The sequence below is a fragment of the Myxine glutinosa genome, chromosome 1 (genome assembly GCF_964187855.1).
Source record: "Myxine glutinosa chromosome 1, kmMyxGlut1.1, whole genome shotgun sequence".
NCBI classification, from domain to species: domain Eukaryota; kingdom Metazoa; phylum Chordata; class Myxini; order Myxiniformes; family Myxinidae; genus Myxine; species Myxine glutinosa.
Genome location: NC_136261.1, coordinates 261,796,992 through 261,818,210, shown reverse-complemented (window position 1 = coordinate 261,818,210; position 21,219 = coordinate 261,796,992). Strand labels below are relative to the sequence as shown.

General features: G+C 45.8%; 1 protein-coding gene across 5 annotated transcripts in view; it reads left to right on the top strand.

Annotated features, from left to right (window-relative positions):
* The window catches only part of ALS2 (alsin Rho guanine nucleotide exchange factor ALS2), a 158,100-nt gene that overhangs the window by 16,413 nt on the left and 120,468 nt on the right, over positions 1–21,219 (top strand). For all 5 annotated transcript variants that reach the window (XM_068130874.2, XM_068130868.2, XM_068130850.2 and 2 more), the window contains exons 3-9: positions 3,163–3,314; positions 6,246–7,288; positions 8,223–8,385; positions 8,470–8,635; positions 8,795–8,891; positions 15,669–15,746; positions 15,886–16,050. In XM_068130874.2, coding sequence (XP_067986975.2) covers positions 3,163–3,314; positions 6,246–7,288; positions 8,223–8,385; positions 8,470–8,635; positions 8,795–8,891; positions 15,669–15,746; positions 15,886–16,050 — 1,864 coding nt within the window. The remainder of the gene's footprint in view (positions 1–3,162; positions 3,315–6,245; positions 7,289–8,222; positions 8,386–8,469; positions 8,636–8,794; positions 8,892–15,668; positions 15,747–15,885; positions 16,051–21,219) is intronic.

The window sequence follows — 21,219 nt, the reverse complement described above, 5'->3', positions numbered from 1 at the left end:
AAAACAGCTGAAGGGATTAAAATCAAACTTCTTTATTTTTAGGACGGTGACTGAGGGCAGCTACCTGCTGTGGGACTATGTGGAAGCATATTGGTGACAGTCGCATTGCTCTAGTTATTTTTAAGTCCCCCCCCCCCCCCCTATTGTTTTCAGATGTACATATGCACACACATACAGAGAATTGCCTTATTATAGTATGTTTGTTAGATTCCCGATTATTCCCGTCATCTTAGAGTATGCTATTATTTTGAGAGGAGGGGGGATATGAATCCAGCTGTCACATCTCTAAATTATGAGGGCAATCAGGAGAGCGCATACCTCCGCCAGGCTGAACAGTTTGTGTTGTATCCCACTGATAGGCCGGGTCTGGTATATAATCGGCTTGTTCTTGTCAGTTAACCAACTCGTCCACCTAATTTTGTCATAGCTCGTCTTATCTATAACTTTTTGTAATATCATGCTAAATATTGTATTCGGCCCTATCACTCAATGGTGAAGAATCACTTAAGATTTTAAAAATTATTGTGTCCGAATCCGTTTTCGGATATTCAAAATTGAATCGATTCTTCCTTGCTACTCACCCAACCTGTAGCATGCACCCAACCAAACCAAATTTAGTCTGAATCCGTCCACAACGTTTTGAGATATCCTGTTGATAGACAGATGGGGTGCAAACATAACCTCCACTAACCTTTGGTGGCAGAAGTATCTAGAGAGTTCATAGAACACCTTTTCCCATACAGTTTTGAGAAACAAGGACATGGGTGGGGTCTGTGAGTAGCTGCAAATTTGATTGGTCGTGATGACATAAAATGCTGTAATAATTTGTCCAAGTCTTTGTAAACCTCCTTGTTCAAGTATATAATTCACTTTTTTTTTTTCTTTTTTTTTTTTGTATACTGAATCGAGGCTCGTGAAAGAGCTAACATTTACTTCACAAACAAATCAACCAGACAAACAAAATATATAAAAAGAGGGAGCGGAAGATAAGATGGGGAGAGAAGGGGAAGCACACAAACACAACATTTGAGAGCAGGGAGATGTGTGGAAGGGAGAGGGCTTGGGGGGAGGAGGCGTGGGGAGGAAGAAGTATAAAACACAAGGACACCAAGGACACCAAGGACACCAAGGACACCAAGGACTTCCAGGACAGAAGTTGGTATTTCAAAAAAGTGGAATTGGGGTGAAATTAGCAGGGGTAGAAAAGATCAAGGTTTTGGATGGGGGAAGATAAGAGATGGTGGTGAACAGCTGTTTTAAAGACCTGGAGGGTGGAGTGGGATTGAAGAGAGTGAGGGAGTTTGTTCCAGAGGCAGAAGAAAAGAGGAATGAAGGAGTGAAGGTGAGCAGAGAGTCTTGATTTTGGTAGTTTAACCATAAGAGGGCTGCAGGCGGATCTTGTGCGACCTGTAGGAATACTTGCGGGACAGAGCCCAGAGAGAGCTGGGGGTGCAAGGCCGGAGAGGAGTCGGTAGAAGACGGGAAGACCACCAACCTGCCTGTGGTGAGTGAGTGAGAGGCCCTTGGAGTTAGTTTCATCGCGGGAGATTCCAATGATTCTGAATGCTTTGGTTTCAACAGCGTGAAGACGAGCTAGGTGTGAGGCAGGAGCACCAGCCCAGAGGGGAGAGCAGTATTCCATTGAGCTGCGGATGAAAGCCTTGTATGTGGTGAGGAGCTCAGGTGTGCCAAGGAAGGACTTCGCACGACGGAGGATGCCCAGTCGGCGACTGGCTTTGGGGGCCAGCTTTGAAATGTGGTTTTCCCAGGAAAGATCATGGCAGATAGTGAGACCCAAAAGCTTGAGTGACAGAACTTCTTGGAGAGGATTATTCAGAAAGTGGATGGGAGTCCAGTCGGTCTTTTCGGAGAGACATCGTAAGAGTGTGGGATTTGTCAGGATTGAAAGACATGTTCCACTTGTTTGCCCAGTCTGTGATTTTGTCCAGGTCTGCAGTGAGTGAGGAGGCTGCAGACTGCCGATCTGAGGGATGAAGAATGGAGCGACAGAGAGTAGAGTCGTCAGCAAAGAGATAGAGAGGATTTTCAAGAGAGTCAGAGAGATGTCATTTTCATAACTTCATAAGTTTTTATCATAAGTTTTTATCATAACTTCATGGCATAACAGCACAAACAATGTCATTTTCAACAACAGAACATCAAAACAAGCATCTTACATTTACATAGAGTTGGAATTTTAAAATGTTATCGAAAAAACTGAGGGACAAATTGACTCGGACGACAATAGATCAAACATCTCATTGTAAGCCATCTGATCAAATGATAAAAAAACATCAAATATACCATCAAATCTCTCAGTCACCAGTGCTAGGGTTTTACCATAAGAATGTTAACATGGAAATGTTTATTAAAGGACGTAGTAAATAATTTCCAGACATTTACCGCCATTGATGCAGCGGCCTTTACACCACCTTATCCACCATGTTACATTTATTATTCATGCTTGGTGTTTGTCCTTTATGACATCTTTTAAAAACAGTAAGTTTCCTGCTTAGAATAATCTTTAATTTTTTTTCTTCCAAAAAACAAGTCACTCCAACAAAAACAAGTGTGTTGGATAATTATTCGCCAAATCAAAGATCCCATGGTACCTTTTGAATGAGGAGGCCATAATTTACTGGCACCTTGGCCAAATTCTAAATTTCTCCTGTGACACTATGTCCGCAGCATAGAAACCTGCCGTCATGTTCCATACACGCGCATGCAGCATGTTCTACTTCGGTTAGCGTTCATTGGTGTATATCGGTTGTTTAAAGATTGAGAAATATAGTGGGAACAACATGGTGAAACAGGGCAAAAAACTGTTACGATACATTTTGTTTATAACTGATTGGAGTGAATAAGCATTTCACAAACGCGTGAAGAAGAAGATGAAAGAGCATACAACCCACAATGTCTGGCAGTCATGTGATTTTGTGGGCTTGTCTTGATGTGCGATTTATGCCAGCACAGGCTAGACATTGATTGTACTCGAGAGTTCCAAGAATTGACTTTCATTGAAACATAAACTGTACCTGAATCGAAAGACTTTTGTTTTTAATCCCAAAATCGTAAGAAAAAAATAATAATATATGTCTTTGGGCTTCCAGTTCGTGTAAATTACTTGTTAAAGTTAACTGTGATGTTTTTACTTCAAAACAGCTTGCCAGGGATTGTGAAGAAGGATCGTGGAGTGTTACTCCTGTGGTCCCAGGATGACAATGGCTGCCAGCCGCAGACGGTCCGCCTTCCAGATGGAATTTCTGTGATCCAGGCAGCTGTTGGACAGGCTCATGGTCTTCTGCTCGGTCAAGGTGGGTTTGGACTTGAACAGATTTGAGGGGAAACCCAGTGCTCCTACCTATTCAATTGCAGGTAGTTTTGGTAATTGTACAGCTAACTTCAAACAGGGTTTTTAGCCAGGGTACTAGCACACAATGGCTTGCTATGTTAAAAGATGTAACATCCACAATCAAAATTCTTGTAACGCATACTCTACACCCCCATGTGAAGGATTGTTGTGTCTGCTGGTGGCGTAACCTCAGAATGGCAGATTTTAAGTCCGATTGTTGGTGATTAAACCCAGACAGGACAGATCGATGACAATAATGCAAAGAACGGAACTACTGTGACGTCACAAATGTGCTCAACCTTGTTCATATACTATGTCATTCAGTTTAGATGAATGACAAGATAGAAGATATATAGCTGAAATGCATAAAGATGAGAAAGTCAAAGGAAGTCATGCTCTCTCTTATGCACAGATTCATCCCATTTCGTCTTCAGTTATCCTAACCTTTCCGCCCATGGTATGCTGAATCATGTGGTGCGGCAGTTCCTCTGAAACAATTTGCTTTCTCTTATTGGAAGGCTAATCCGACCAAAAGGCAATCTCATTGCATTCCAAAACGTCCACAACAAGTGTGTGTCCACTCTCAGGAGAGCCACAAAACATTGTCGAACCTCAAAAATAAACTTTCAAACTTGTCTCCCTCCTCTAAGAGCTGGTGGTGCCTTGTTATTTCTGTCTCTGTTGTATGCTCCCTTTCAATCCCTTCCCTCAATTCAAATAGCATCACAGCCTGCTCTGCTCACGAGAAGGCTGAATGGCTCAATTATGTGTTTGCTTCAAAATCGTGTCTCTCCAACCCCTCACTTTTGGCATCCATCCTTCCTTGTTGTATCCAACTGGTCCTGGACTCTGTCTTTTGTACCTGAGAAGGTAGAGAAGGCTATTTCAACCCTCGGCTTTGGCTCTGCAACTGGACCAGACAGCATCAGCTTGCGTGTCCTAAAAACCTTCTCTGCTGCTTTTGCATTTCCTCTCTCTGCCCTTTTCACCATCATATGTCTTAGTTTATTCCATCTTTTTGGAAATCCCCCAACATTCCTGTGTCCGAAGGAAGTGGTTCAATTTGGCATTTTTAATATGAACTAAGCAAAACCTAGAAACAAACGAGACCCTTTATAATTACGCTTTAGAACCCTTTAGAATTAAACACTGTGAGCTCGAAAGGTTCTTCTACATCAGTTTTGACCGACTGAAGGACATGGCCAAATATTGAAGCGGCTTCACCGCTTATAAAGGTTCAAAAACCGATCCCTTCAACTACAGACCAACAACCTCATCTCAGATCATCAATTTGGTTTCAGACCTGGTCATTCCACCTTGGACATACTGCTCCTACCCACCCAAAAATGGATGGAGGCCCTCATTGTCAGACATAAGATCAGGGCCATCATGTCTTGAGCTTTTGTTAAAATCTGCATCCCACCATTCTCTCCAAAGTCTGCTTATGGCATCCAAAGCTGACGACACTATTGCATTACTGACTTCCTCTACTCTCGTAGTCAACATGTGGCTCTCAACGGAATCCTTTCAGCTCCTCTCCCTGTCAAAGCTTGGAGCACCCCAAGGCAGTGTTCTGGCTGGGCCCTAGTCCTTTTCCTAATATTTATCAATCATCTCTGACTCTGGAACATCCTCTTCATCTATTTGCTGATGACTCCACCCACTGCTGTGACATCCCTCATCCTTCAGACAGGCAGGCTGCACCCATCTCTTCAGACCTTGACAAAATCACAAGCTGCACAAACACTTGGAATGTCTTTCGATCCTGACAAATCTCACACACACAGTTTCTCCAAAACGACTGTCTGGCAACCCACCCACCACCCCCCCCCCCTCTCCCAAACCTCTCCAGCTAGTTTATTGAGGATCCTCTTGAGGAAGTTCAATCATTCCTGGGTCTCATGATCAGCCATGATCTTTCTTGGGCAAACAACATTTCACACTTGGCTGCTAAAGTCAGCCATCAACTGGGAATTATTCGATGTACAAAGTCCTTCCTTGACACACCTGAACTTCTATCCACCTACGATGCTTTCATCCACACCTTGGTGTAGTACTGCTCTCCGCTCTGGGTTGGCTCCCTTGCCTCGCATCTTGCTGAGCTTGATGGCGTGGAAACCACGGCTTTTCAGATTATTGGAATCTCCCGCGCTGAAGCTAAGTCTATGGTCTATCAATTCGCCATCTCATACAGGTCGGTGGTGCCTCTGTCTTCTTCCATCTCTTTTCTGATCTTGCAGCCTCTGTTCTTTCCATGTTTGCTCCCCCCCCCACCCCCAGGTTTCTCTTTTTTTTCCTGCCTGTGAAACCAACTTCCACATTATTTTCAATCTCATGCTGCCCTTCATGCCTTCATGATGGTTGTTCACCACCATCTGATGGTCTCCAATCCAAAATTCCAGTTTTCCTTCCTGAGCTTATTTTTGTATCTATATTCTCCACCCCATGCATTCTCTCCTGCCTCCCCCTCCCCCTATTCCTACACATACCTATAGTTTGTCTGGGTATCCTTCTAATTTGTCCTTCAACACTACTGTTGCTTCACTACTCCTCCCCCTCCCCCCCCCCCCCTCTCTACTCTTCCTCTTTATCTGTTGCGTCCTCTATCCGTTCAGCATTCTAGCTTTTCCATGAGCCTTTACTGTATACAATAAGAAAGTATGAGCATGTTCTGTTACCGTTTGGTCATTCTTTTCAAAAGTGAGATGTATGGGTTTTGCAAAAGTTTGATTTCATATCTAGAAGGGAGCAGAATTCTATCGTTATTGTTTTGATTTTAAAATGGTGCAAATGTAAAAAGATATCCAGTATATTAAAAATAAATATATACAAAAAAGATAACAATGGCTTTGCACATTACCAGGTGTGTCCTCGATGTCATTGTCTTCATCAGGTGGGCAATTGTTTGGCTTTGAACGGCTTTCTCCTACTGAACTGAATGCTTCAAAACCTGACCACCTATCGAGGACAACTGAGTCGCTGGCAGAAGCCGATGAAAAATTCCAGGCAAGGCACGTTCTGCTCAGAGACCTGCAGGAGACCTTTCCCGAGAGGAGAGACAACTCACAGTTTTCTGATGCTGTGGACAATCAGTATGACTTAAGCTCAAAACTTGAAAATGTAGAGGGAATGTTATTGTCATGGTCACAGCCACAGCTACTTACTTCTCTTGTGGGCAGAGTCGTCATTTCTGTTTCGACTGGAGTGTCCCATTGTGGAGTGGTGTGTCAAGATGGAGCTGTTTACATGTGGGGAAAAAATACAGAGGGGCAGTGTGGGATTTGTGACGTGCCATTTGTTGGCAAACCCACTTCTTTAACCTTTCCAAGAGAAGATGCGACGCAAAGTTCCTGGAATGCTGGAGATATAAATGTGACACAACTGTCATGTGGTGAGAGCCATACGCTAGCCTTGACAAAGCAGGGCGAATTGTGGTCATGGGGTACCGGACCGCAAATTGGCCAGGGATCGGGTGTCGGTCTTTCACCTTGCCCCCGTATCGTTGAAGCATTGCGAGGCCGCCGCGTGCTGCAAGCAAGCTCTGGTGCGCAACACAGTATTGCACTGGTGGAAGTCCTAACTGTCCTTTCGAGCTTGGAGCCTGACAGGTGCCAAAGGTGTCAACAGCTAGTTGTCACCATGACGGACACTGATGATCATGTGCTAATTTCTGATGAACACTATTGCTTAGGACAGGGCAAGATCTTTTTAATGCCAGAGAATCAGAGCACGGTGGACTTTGTGGCAGAATCGGATGGGAATGGACAAGGCTTATTGGAGCCAGTGTCAGGAGAGCAGCACAATTCCTCTGCGGGGGGATCGTGTTCTCAAAGCATGGATGAGGTTGAGAATCTGCTGCTTCCATCGTCTACAGTAACGCTGGAGAGAGCAGTTTCAGAGGGAGTTAAATCTCTTGGAGATGGGACAAACCAACAGGTAGTTAATTTTTTTTTTGTACAATTATTTCATTCATTGCCTTTGTTACATTCTAATATTGATACATGAAAGCAGAGGAAGAAGCCTTTAATCACTTAATTCTGCTTTTAAGGTGGCAGGATAGTTTAGCACCAGTATGTTTGCTTCTGAGCTGTTGAGCTGTGGATTTTATAAATGTGGAATCTAAAAATATTTTCTTGTTTGTTTGTACGCTATTCTTTCATGGCCAAACTGTAGCACCGAGAGGCCCCAAATTTTGGGTGTAGGTACCAATAACTCCATAGCTTTTCCATGTCCAACATGTACCGAAACCGCCACTGGGAAAAGTTCACCCAGCCGGGCAGCGCCGGGTATCCCCCAGCCCACCCCGGGCAGCACTGTGTAGCCCCTGCAAGTGTGGAGTAAATGCAACTAAAAAAATGTTTTTGTGATCCTAGCAGGGTTTATATTGTCAAATTGTCTGTCCTTTCAGGATACTTTGGTGTTGGCCTGTTTGTCATTCTCTGTTCCATTTCCAGTACAGCAGATTTTTGGAATTTTGCCAGAGCGCCGGCAATAGGTCATCTGCTCTTCACAAAGGACCCACAGGCGATATTCGTTGTCCACTGACTAAAGTTGGCAGACGATACACCCAGCACACACATTGATACCTTCCCCTGCATGCGGAACACCAGAATGATAGATTGTAGCTGGGTCGAGATTCGTACCCAGGCCGGACAGCTCAGAGACTAGTTGTTGGTGTTGTCTTCACTTTGAAGGCTCGTGCACATACCTCTAGGGTATCCTGCCGGCCCACCTTCCCCTCCCCTTCAAAAATTTTTCATTCTCAAAATTTGTGTGAATTTCAACAAGATTTAGCACCATGGGTAAAAATAAAGTTGTGTATAGAACTACTTTTTCATTCATTTAATTTTGTGTGCGTCCCTTTATACAGCCAGAATGTCGCAGCTTAGATGGTGCAGTGGGTGCTGAAGCCCCAACTGTACCATCAACATTGTGGAACCGAAAGTATTGGAGCTTGGTGGACATGCGTGCTGTACGTGACGAGTGCAGCCGCAGACTATCTTTGCCCAGCCTCCTCTCTAACCTTGCCCAAGGTGATTGAGACATTCCGTGATGTAATTGAGACATTCCGTGATGTTGTCCTCTTCGTCCATGTAACATTAATTATTTGATCACAGTTCCCTCATTGGTGCGACGTGGAGAGCCCCACTCTGCTTCAGTATCCAATCCTCAGGGTTCAAGTTCAGATCTGCAGCATGTGGATGAGTTGAGCCTTCAGACAGAAGTATGGAGCTGGGGTGATGGAGCTGTTGGGCAGCTTGGTCTTGGTGACCTCTGTCCAAGGTGAGAATAACTCGCAAATGTTAAAGTAGACAATGGACATTCTGAACAAAAATAAAAAACAATTTTGGCATATCCATTCAAATTTTGATAGACTTGCGTTTCTTTACGTTTTGTCCTGTGTCCCCCCCCCCCCCACCCCCCCCCACTAACATGTGGCAGATGGCAGCCAGCGTGTGTGAAGGCGGGTGGTCAGCGCGAAGTTGTGAAAGTGGCAGCTGGAGCAAAACATTCTCTCGCACTGACTAGCCGAGGACAGGTGAGAGCCATCCTCCCGTTGAAATGGGAAGGTGTTTTAAAATCGTGATTTGCTGTCTTGTCGGGAATCTTGGCTGTTGTTGGCTGGTGATCACTTTACTGTATAGACTTTCTCCGGAGTATAACAACATATTGTTGCGGTTTTAGAACCCTCACTTGTGTAAACATGACATCATTCTTGTAAATATGACATTATTAAAAGGTTAAAGGTAGCACCCCTAGTTAGGCCACAAGCAACACGTAGGCCACCATAGGACTTCAGTTATTTCATTAGTATGTGTTTTAGATAAGGCCGTGTTTCCAATAGTTGAATCTGCGTTGTCGATCAAATAAGAGTAGGTCCCCAATCTGTTCATTTTTCGACCTCTCTCTCCAAGCGACGCCATTACGTGCCCCTACAGTCGGTGCCTCATGGCTCTCCCAATTTGTTACACTCCTTTGTTAGCAGCGTTCGCTGCCTTAGCGCTCGCTCCAGCCGCCATAAGCCACGAGGTTAGGCCCGAGAAAGGGGGCGGAGCGCCAAGAAGAAGGTGTGGCCACGTCATCCAGCCGTCAAAGGCGTTGCCGGTAAGCCCTCACCAGCCAACCAGGGCTGAAGGAACATCGCTGGCAGAGTGGCAGTTTGGCTCGTGGAGCATTTTGCTGGTCGAGATATATAAGCGCGAACGCAAAGCCCTTTCACAGGACTCTCGCGAAGCACTTGAGTGGAAGGTTGGCATTTGTCACAGGACTTGGGGGACTCACTCGCTGGCGCTGTTAAAGGACTTGTTGGAGGCGCGCTCGTTACAAGCACGGGTTGGAGGCACGCGCGTTGTAAAAGGACTGCGTGAGAGAGCTTGCCTACACAGGACTCTTAAAGGACTCGCGTGTACACGGCGCTGATCAAAGGGATTGAAGAAGAGATATACGGCGCGCTGTTAAAGACAACATTGGAGAGGGTGCGTTTGGCACGAGTGTGCATCTATTACGTACGCCGTAGGACACCAGCTTCCCCCCGTTATATACTGTCCGGACGCGTTCCAATATACGCGGAGCTGCCTGCCGGGTTTTGCCGCTGGACCGGAGCCTGGACCCCATCGCCGGACCTTCCATCAACCATCTACAATCCCCGTGTGAGTGTGTATGTTTGTCCTGGGTATTAAGAGTAAGACTGTTTAAGACTGCCCTGGGTGCTGCTTCTTCTTCTTCCTATCTTGTACATTCTTTTGTTTCCTCTTCTTCTTTCTTGTAAATAATTAATAAACCCATCTTTGTTCTTCCTACTTTCTGGTTTCCTCTTGTCCGATCGCATCCGTCCTTTCTTCCATTGGGTAAACGTGGCATGATAGGAACCGCTATAATCGGGGTTAGTCCCATTGTAAACGGCTCGGATCGCGGATTACTTATCAGCTCGGCATTTTCCATCGTATCCGTGGTTCGCGCGGGAGTTATTCCCTCGTTTCCGGCCGGCGTTAGTACTTTTTTTTTCTTTTTTTTTTGTATACTGAATCGAGGCTCGTGAAAGAGCTAACATTTATTTCACAAACAAATCAACCAGACAAACAAAATATATAAAAAGAGGGAGCAGAAGACAAGATGGGGAGAGAAGGGGAAGCACACAAACATAACATTTGAGAGCAGGGAGATGTGTGGGAGGGAGAGGGCTTGGGGGGAGGAGGCGTGGGAAGGGGGGGGGGGTGTGGGAGAAGTATAAAACACAAGGACTTCCAGGACAGAAGTCGGTATTTCAAAAAAGTGGATTTGGGGTGAAATTAGCGGGGGTAGAAAAGGTCAAGGTTTTGGATGGGGGAAGATAAGAGATGGTGGTGAACAGCTGTTTTAAAGATCTGGAGGGTGGAGTGGGATTGAAGAGAGTGAGGGAGTTTGTTCCAGAGGCGGGAGAAAAGAGGAATGAAGGAGTGAAGGTGAGCAGAGAGTCTTGATTTTGGCAGTTTAACCATAAGAGGGTTGCAGGCAGATCTTGTGCGACCTGTAGGAATATTTGGGGGACAGAGCCCAGAGAGAGCTGGGGGTGGGGGCAAGGCCAAAACGAGTCGGTAGAAGATGGAAAGACCACCAACCTGCCTGCGGTGAGTGAGTGAAAGGCCCTTGGAGTTAGCTTCATCGTGGGAGATTCCAATGATTCTGAATGCTTTGGTTTCAACAGCGTGAAGACGAGCTAGGTGTGTGGCAGGAGCACCAGCCCAGAGGCGAGAGCAGTATTCCATTGAGCTGCGGATGAAAGCCTTGTATGTGGTGAGGAGCTCAGGTGTGCCAAGGAAGGACTTCACATGATGGAGGATGCCCAGTCGGCGACTGGCTTTGGAGGCCAGCTTTGAAATGTGGTTTTCCCAGAAAAGATCATGGCAGATAGTGAGACCCAAAAGCTTGAGTGACAGAACTTCTTGGAGAGGATTATTCAGAAAGTGGATGGGAGGGTTGTCCAGTCGGTCTTTTCGGAGAGACATCGTAAGAGTGTGAGATTTGTCAGGATTGAAAGACATGTTCCACTTGTTTGCCCAGTCTGTGATTTTGTCCAGGTCTGCAGAGAGTGAGGAGGTTGCAGACTGCCGATCTGAGGGATGAGGAATGGAGCGACAGAGAGTAGAGTCATCAGCAAAGAGATGTAGAGGATTTTCAAGAGTCAGAGAGATCATTGATAACCACCGTTTAGAGAGATCATTGATGAAGACCAGAAAAAGCACAGGGCCCAGAACACTGCCTTGGGGAACTCCAGCCTGAACAGGAAGAGGAGATGAGAGAAACCCATTCACGGCCACGCGTTGATTATGACTAGAGAGGAAGTCCGCCAGCCATGCGTGGAGATTTCCATGGATACCAAAGGAGGAGAGTTTGGTGAGCAGAGCGGGGTGCCAGACTGTATCGAAGGCACGTGATGTGCCAAGGGAGACGGCTCTAATTTCCTGTTTGGCATTGAAGACCTCCATCCATTGTTGAGAAAGCAGAAGCAGCATGTCCAGAGTAGAGTGACCAGGTCTGAAACCAAATTGATGATCAGAGATCAAGCCATTGGAGAAGAGGAAAGATTTCATATCTGAAGCAATGATGGATTCCATGACTTTGCTGATAATTGGGAGAAGGCTGATTGGTCTGTAGTTGCTCGGATCTGTTTTTGCACCTTTTTTGTGCAAAGCGGTGATGTTGGCTAATTTCCAAGCAGATGGCAGATGACCTTGAGCAAAAGAGAGGGTGAACAGAACAGAGAGAGGGAGTGAAGGAGCGGAAGAACAGGATTTTAGGACCCGTGGGCTGATGCCTTCAGGTCCAGTTGCAGAATCAGTCGAGGGTTGACAAACTTTTCCACCTTGTCAGGAGGAAAGGACACAGAGTCCAGGAGCAGCTGGGTACGACTGGGTACGGTGGGTACAGAGAGGGATGGGTTTGGGACACAAGATTTAGAGGCAAACACAGAGTTGAGGCATTCAGCTTTTTCACGTGCGGAGTCAGCCGTGTAGCCATTTGAGGTGAGGGAGGGGATGGAGGGGGAACAAACACCAGAAACAGATTTGACCAGACGCCACCAGGATTTGGAAGAGGGAGACAGATAAGAGAGTTCGGTCTTGAGAACGGAGAGATATTGTTTCCTGGCTCTCCTGAGGGTGGACACACACTTGTTTCTGGCTTTGTGAAAGGAAATGAGATTTCCTTCCGTTGGATTTCTTAGGTAGTAGTACTTAGGTAGTAGTGAACCCCTAGGCCTAACAAAACCCTACCTAACGCCGCCCCGGGAAGGACGTTATAACCCCCAGGACTCGGGTCGGCCAGATAACAAGACAAGGGGATTAACCCCCCCCCCCCTCCCCTTGATAAGGGGAGCGCCGACGACCGAGATCCGTAACAATATCTTTGTTCAGGTGACACTCACGAACGTACTGATGTGGATTGGCTCTTCTCAGCAGGCTTCAGAGTGTATTGTCAGCATTTTTGGTGGTGCTGCCACTTTGATAGGCCTGCTGTTGATCAGTCCAAAAAAATAACAATCTTACGCTGGCAGGTTTAGAAATACTTTTAAGACAATTATATGTCCAGTACTGAAATCTATTATCGAAACGCACAAGCGATGCACATACATACTGATGTCGCAAACAACAACAACATGTCTGCCATGGAACAACGAGTACAGTAATTGCTAGTGTATGATAATTATATTTTTGTTGTACTGGATTATGCAGGAGATTACTGCATAAATGTGAATAAGTTGTAAAATGTAATGGTATTTTGTATCCGAGGCCTTTACTTTACACAAAGTTGTTGTACTTGTTGTACCCATGCACCTTGTTTTTATGTTTCCATATTTGATAATTACCATTACATGTTTGTCGAACATTCTTACAAATGTCCTGTATGTACTCTCCACAATTGAGCCAAGTTGTTTCGTTGCTTACAATGATTTCAGTTTCTATCCAAGTCAATTTGTGGGCTGACAGGATGGCTGCTGGAGGTATGCACACTCGCCTCTAAGCTGTCTACCTTGGGTTTGAATCCCGACCCAGCTGTAAACTATCATCACGGTGTTTTACAGGCAGGGCGATTCATCAATGAGTGTGCCGTCACTCGGATGGACATTAAACTGGGCGTCCCATCTGCCGGCATTAGTTTGTGGGTGCTAAATATCCCACGGTGTCCTTTGCGAAGTGTAGGTGAGCTATCTCTGCTCCATGAACAAATTACAAATTCCTGCCCTGACTGGCAGAGGGCATTGCATCAGTGGCACAGCCATGCCTCAGCTATTGATGCTACCCCACAGCCTTGTGATGCATACAAAGGAAAAAGTTACTTTGTTACTTTCTGTACATGTCTCTGCATCCTAAATGATGTTTATATCTGGACTTTGTGAAGGCTGAGCAGTAGATGTGTGTGTGTGTTACATTTGCCTCTTCACAGTCGACCATGTTGCACCCCATTTGTTGTATGCTGGGGTCTTTTTCTTTCTGGACGTCTAACCCATGCCCAACTCCTTTGGCCAAGGGAAGGCATGATTTATCGGGATCTGTCTGTCAGCTGTCAACTTGCTATCAGTTTTGTGTGATTGTCACGAGATGCGACAGTTACCTTGATCGATCTGTCCACAATAGCAGATGGGAGTCTTCAAACGTTGAGTTTATTCGGCAAACCAAATGCATTGCACACACAGAAAATGAGGGCCTCTCTTCCCTTCTTTTCTCCTTGCCATTTATACTCCCCAAAAGAGAACCTCAGCGAGGGTTTTTTCTTCTCCAAGAAGCTTGTGTTTTCTTGTCTATTCTAAATCCGGAAGTAACCGAAAGATTCTCGAATCTCGGCGATTTATTATATACCAAAGGCTAATCCCAATGTTACAACCTGGTCCCCTTTTACACAAATCCTTTAGAAAAACACCTCCACAGACATTACACAATCATGTTTTTTTTTTTTTTTTTTTTTTTTTTTTTTTCTATACTGAATCGAGGCTCGTGAAAGAGCTGACAACCGCGAGGGAAAGACAAAGACAGTACATGGGGACCGCGAGGGAAAGACAGTACATGGGGACCGCGAGGGAAAGACAAAAACAGCACATGGGGACCGCGAGGGAAAGACAAAGACAGCACATAGGGACCGCGAGGGAAAGACAAAGACAGTACATGGGGACCGCGAGGGAAAGACAAAAACAGCACATGGGGACCGCGAGGGAAAGACAGTACATGGGGACCGCGAGGGAAAGACAAAAACAGCACATGGGGACCGCGAGGGAAAGACAAAGACAGTACATGGGGACCGCGAGGGAAAGACAGTACATGGGGACTGCGAGGGAAAGACAGTACATGGGGACCGCGAGGGAAAGACAAAAACAGCACATGGGGACCGCGAGGGAAAGACAAAGACAGTACATGGGGACCACGAGGGAAAGACAAAGACAGTACATGGGGACCACGAGGGAAAGACAAAGACAGCACATGAGGACCGTGAGGGAAAGACAAAGACAGTACATGGGGACCGCGAGGGAAAGACAAAGACAGTACATGGGGACCACGAGGGAAAGACAAAGACAGCACCGTGTATTACAACAAGACAAGACATGTATTACAACAAGCCAGATTTTGTAATAAACTTTAGGCGTACCAGCGTCACCCTCCAACTTTACCCATTCACCTTCCAACAGGCATACAAACCACATTTTCACCTTCCAACAGACAGACAACACGCGACTTGACTTTAAAGACAGCCACTGAGCTTGTGGGAAATGACGTCACTTCCCTGAGCACTAAGGGTACAAGGGACGCCATCTTTTATGATCTTACTTTTCTCTACACTCAGCTGGGGTAAGTAAGGAGGAATTTCCTCCTCCCCATGGATGCCAACCAATGGGGCTTGGCCTTGCTCTCTGTGCATCTAGCAAGGAAGAAGCACGTCCCATTTTTTTGTCTTTGATATGACTCGGCTGCCTACCTGCCAGACTTGCAGCCTATGGCTCTAAACATTATGCCATCGAGCCCGATCACTTTTGGAGTTTCTGCTTTGCTTCCTTGACCATTTTTGGTATGGACCATTCCAATTTCTCATCTACCATATTTAGTCTTGCACCCGGTACTCGTGGTGTCTGCAAGCAAAAGCCTTGAAGTAGTCCTCTACAGGCTTGTCAGGCAGCATTTCACTCGGGACAACCAATCACAGTGTAACTTCGCAACATGTGACAGACAGTTCACTGGTGCAGTTCATTTGCAAGCGATAAAGAGGTGATGCTCCTTTAGTATTTGCCATTTTTAGTCCCACTTTTTCTGTAATTGTTTTCATTTCTGGACATCGGTGTGCTGTTTCTCAGGTATTTTCTTGGGGGAGTAATGACTCCAAACAGCTGGGGCTGGACAAGCCATTCTCTGCTGTTCCTTGCCCCATTAAGGTTTGTAGATGGATTATAAATTCTGCTTCATTGTATACCATTGTTGTAGTCAACTACTGTCATTGTTTTGTTTATTTATTATTATTTTTGTCTCAAGCTCACTAGTTTGAAGTACTGACCTTGTTTCCTTGCTGAACAGCTAGGAATGGAACATGTCGCGCGGGACGTGGCTGCTGGACGTTTTCACTCTTTTGTGCTTGCCGATGCCTCTTCGGGCTCCACTGATGTTCTCTGTTTCGGCACAATGGGAGATGGGCCAGGAAAACCCATGGAACATGGAGAATCCGTACCACTTCCTCAACCGGTACGTTAACTTCAAATCGCTTCCTTTGAATACCCCAGAAGTCTTGTAATCACTCTTCAGCCCAAAGTCACCTTGTGTCATCTCATGATGGTGGAACTGAATTTCTGCAGTTTGCATACACACTTCTGTTCAACCCCTGCTGCTATAAAATCTAATCATACAAATGTGATAATAAATGAATCATTTTACTTGTGTGTCTGTTTGTATGTGCAGATTTTATCGCAGAGATTACATCATAGTTGGCACACTGGTGAATTTTTTTTAATGATGTGTCATGGGTTTTAATCCTTTCCCCAGGAATAAGCACCTTGTTAAACTCGGACAGTGTACCAGAGGTTTATTATAGATAAGAATACATTGTTACATGCTCCTCCCCAACCCCCGGTCACAGTGTGCCTCCGAGCCCCGAGAGGAGTCACGGCAGAAAGATGTGTTATTCTGTATGTCAAAGATCAATGGTGAAGCCACACCAATTGTTACCAACAAACAAATATTGTATTAAGATCACACAAGAATAACAGTACGACAATAATAGTAATCAAAAGTACAATCAATATATATATATATATCCTACTAGCAGAAGTACCCGGCATTGCCGGGCGGGGGAAAGGAGGGGGAAGGGGAGGGGAGGGGAACGGGGGGAGAGCGAGCGCCTTGGTAAAGCGAGCGACTTTTTTTTTTTTCATAGCGTTTCATAGCGTCATAGCGTTTCATAGCGTCATAGCGATTTTTTTTTTTCATCGCGTCATCGCGTCATCGCGTCATAGCGTCATAGCGTCATATCGTTCATATCGTTCATAGCGTTCATAGCGTTCATAGCTTCATAGCGTCATAGCGTCATAGCGTTCATAGCGTCATCGCGTTCATAGCGTTTCATAACGTCATAGCGATTTTTTTTTTTTTTGTCATATCTTTCATAGCTTCATAGCTTCATAGCTTCATAGCGTTTCATATCGTTCATAGCGTTCATAGCGTCATCGCGATTTTTTTTTTCATAGCGTCATAGCGTTCATAGCGTCATCACGTGATCGCTCTGAGCGAATCAGCGCCCACATGCTCTGATTCCGTTGATTCCGTGCGCTGAAATGCGCTGAGGTAAATATGAATAAAAAATATGGATCGTCAAATATTTTGAGTTCGGCCATGTTCGTCCCAGGCTCAATGGCCATGTCTATGCCAAATATCAAGCACGTAAGCCTCTCCGTTTAGGAGTCTATCGGTAACATTACACACGCACACGCACACGCACGCACACACACACACACACACACACAAACTGTGTTTTATATATATAGATGATGGTACCATCAGTTTCGTAATATATAACTCACTGGGCTCCAAGTGAGTGAAACAAGAACATTCCCAATGTCTCTTTCCCGGCTTCAAACCAAAGTTGATTCCGGTGTCAAGCCAAAGTCGATCCCAGCTTCAAGCCAAAGTCGATCCGCTCCAGCGATCGTCAGAACGATGTCTAATCGAGACCAGAATCCCGTTCGGTAGTCATGCGGCCAAAGCTGCGTAAAGGCGCCCTCAAGGCGACTGGGAAATCCAAAGGCCGCCCTCCAGGCGACTGGGAAATCACACCCTCGGGTATGGACGTTTCACGGCTCAGTCGGCGAACCTCAGATTTACCTTCAAAATCCACGTTACACACACACACACACACACACACACACACACACACACACACACACACCAGATAAACGTCTGAATGCAGTGAAAACGGCTGAAGCAAAGCAAAGACCTTGCGCGATGCGCAAAGCGCGCAAGTCAGAATGGCCGACGGCCCATTCTCGAGGCGTAACAGCCCGACGATGATTCTCCTCGGAATCCACCGCCCAAAACCTGACACGCAGGTTGATCTGTCACAGCGATAACAACTCAATCGCAAGAATCCCTTTCCCGGGAAACCCGAAGTTCACTAGTGACCTCCGTTCGTCACCGTTTGCTCCAGACCTCAAATCAGCTCTGCTTTCTTGTCAAACTCACTCGCTCCGGCTTCTTTTTTTCCTCTTCCTCTTCGTCGTCATCCGGTTCCCGATCCGGTTTCTTTTACCTCTAACTTTTTCACCTTTTGAAAACAGTTCATAAACAATAAACCTTTTGAAAACAATAATTTCTATTTCCCTCAAACGACAACAATAATAATAATACATGGAATCAAAAATGTTTACAGTGGATGAAAACCACAACAACGGAAGTGACGAATCCGTAACAACATGCATGGGAGACGTGGCGTTTAGGCCAGTAACACCACTTGGTATAACATCATGGTTCTTACACAGCCGGCACCAACATCTCAGCGAGCCACAACCTGTAGTCTGCTTGATGTACTTTCCTCAAAGATCAAAATAACTCAAAACATCATCCCAAGTTCATCCCTCCCCAATGCCACAGACGGCCGCCTCAAAGATAAATTGTACAAGGCAGGCTGAGCCTCATCGGGAAAGTATTTTGCAAGGTCAAACATGGGAATTTGTTAACAGTTTTTCTCATAGCCAGACAATCAGACAACCAGACGCCGGACTGGAAATGGGTAACAGTGTGACGCTGCTGCCACCACCAGAATGTGGATTATAATGAAATCCCTTCCAGATGCATCATTTGTTTTTGAAGTGAACTTTTGGCAATGAACTCGCACTAATCAAAAGGGAAGGGCAGGGTGTTCCAGATAATGACGAATTTTTGTCAATAACTTTGGCGAAACTATTTCAATGAAATATTTTTAGATTGAAACTATTGAACGTAGCATTTATTGTTCTCATTTATTTCTAAATCTCTCCTTTTGTCCTTCCACTGCGCTATACTAGCAGTGCTATAAAGTTGCCATTTGGTTTGACGACCAGTCTCTGTGGTGAAATGGTTCGAGCATCTGCTCTGGGTCTGGGAGGTCGGTGGTTCAAACCCAGTCCGAGTCATACCAAAGACTTAAAAAATGGGATGTGCTGCTTCCTTGCTTGATGCTGCAAATTTAAAAGGATAGAGCATGGACAAACAATGCTGGGAAGGTAATGGCAAACCACCCAGTATATAACCCTTGCCAATAAACTGCTTCCGGCAGCACCGATGCCATGTCGAGAGTATGGTTCATGAAAATCGCATCAAAATGGTTTGATATGACTCGTTCATGAGTGGATCTTCAGTGGCTTTTAAAGCAGGAATATTGCATAAATGTCGGCACCAACTAAAAATGATTTATGAAATTAATCGTGCAATGCATTTGAATATGGATGGAACTGCCTCCTGATTAAGCACCGTTTAGGCACCAGGCCGATGCCGATGTGCACTGTTTCGGCACCTGGCCGATGCAGTGGATATGTTTAGCCATGTACTGTGGTATAAACGTGAAGTTTGTAATCGTTTTTCGTTGGTGCTGACTAATTTTCTGACATATTCCTGCTTAGAACGGTGCTGAACAACATTGACTAAAAGGGTTTCTTCAAACCATGCAGCAGCTTTTCGTGCATTGTCTCACCATGCAGCAGCTTTTCGCTTTCGTGCATTTCGTGCATTGTAAGTGGTCATTGTCTCATCATATTCCTGTGGAAAGAAAAATAACGAAGAATGAGACACACACATAGAATTGAATGGTCAAGTGAATTCTTACAAAAATTGTTTTTGTGAGGCTCACTTGGCTGCACCTGGATGGGTTTGAGGGTGTAGGAGTAGCAGCTGAAACATGAATCCTATCCAGCCAGGTTCCTCCTGATGACTCTGTCCTTGCTCTTTGCTTTTTTGATTCCTTCTGATGACGCTAATGAGTAGTTGATCTTTTATTCGATGTGCAGTATATTGCATGCATTTTCACGTTTAATTTTCACGTTTCACATCTATAAATGTTCGTTTCCAATTAATCGTACACTTTCTAAAATCCAATCTCACCCCTCCCCTCCAAATCTTCCCCATAACCCCTCCCCTCCAAATCTTCCCCATCACCCCTCCCCTCCAAATCTTCCCCATCACCCATCCCTTTCAAATCTTCCCCCTTGCCCCTCCCCTCCAAATCCTCCCCATCACCCATCCCTTTCAAATCTCCCCCCTTGCTCCTTCCCTCCTAAACTCCCTCCACACCCCTCCCCTCCAAATCTCCCCCAATGTCCCATCCCTTTCAAATCCCTCCCCTTGTCCCTTCCCTCCTAAACTCCCCCCTCACCCCTCCCCTTCAAATCTCCCCACCCTCATTTCTTCTCAATTTCCCCCCTCACTCCCCCTCCTCAAAGCGTCCTCCCCGCTTCTTCCCCCTTTTGGTATCTATGGAAATCTCCACGCATGGCTGGCGGACTTCCTCTCTAGTCGTAGTCAACGTGTGGCTCTGAATGGGTATCTCTCATCTCCTCTTCCTGTTCAGGCTGGAGTTCCCCAAGGCAGTGTTCTGGGCCCTGTGCTTTTTCTGGTCTTCATCAATGATCTCTCTGACTCTTGAAAATCCTCTATATCTCTTTGCTGATGACTCCACTCTCTGCCGCTCCATTCCTCATCCCTCAGATCGTCAGTCTGCAGCCTCCTCACTCTCTGCAGACCTGGACAAAATCAGACTGGGCAAACAAGTGGAGCATGTCTTTCAATCGTGACAAATCTCACACTCTTACGATGTCTCTCCGAAAAGACCGACTGGACAACCCTCCCATCTAGTTTCTGAATAATCCTCTCCAAGAAGTTCTGTCACTCAAGCTTTTGAGTCTCACTATCTGCCATGATCTTTCCTGGGAAAACCACATTTCCAAGCTGGCCTCCAAAGCCAGTCACCGACTGGGCATCCTCCGTCGTGCGAAGTCCTTCCTTGGCACACCTGAGCTCCTCACCACATACAAGGCTTTCATCCGCAGCTCAATGGAGTACTGCTCTCCCCTCTGGGCTGGTGCTCCTGCCTCACACCTAGCTCGTCTTCACGCTGTTGAAACCAAAGCGTTCAGAATCATTGGAATCTCCCGCGATGATGCTATCTCCGAGGGCCTTTCACTTACTCACCGCAGGCAGGTTGGTGGTCTTTCCGTCTTCTACCGACTCCTCTCCGGCCTTGCTCCCCCAGCTCTCTCTGGGCTCTGTCCCCCAAATATTCCTACAGGTCGCACAAGATCTCTTATTGTTAAACTGCCAAAATCATGACTCTCTGCTCACCTTCACTCCTTCATTCCTCTTTTCTCTCGCCTCTGGAACAAACTCCCTCAC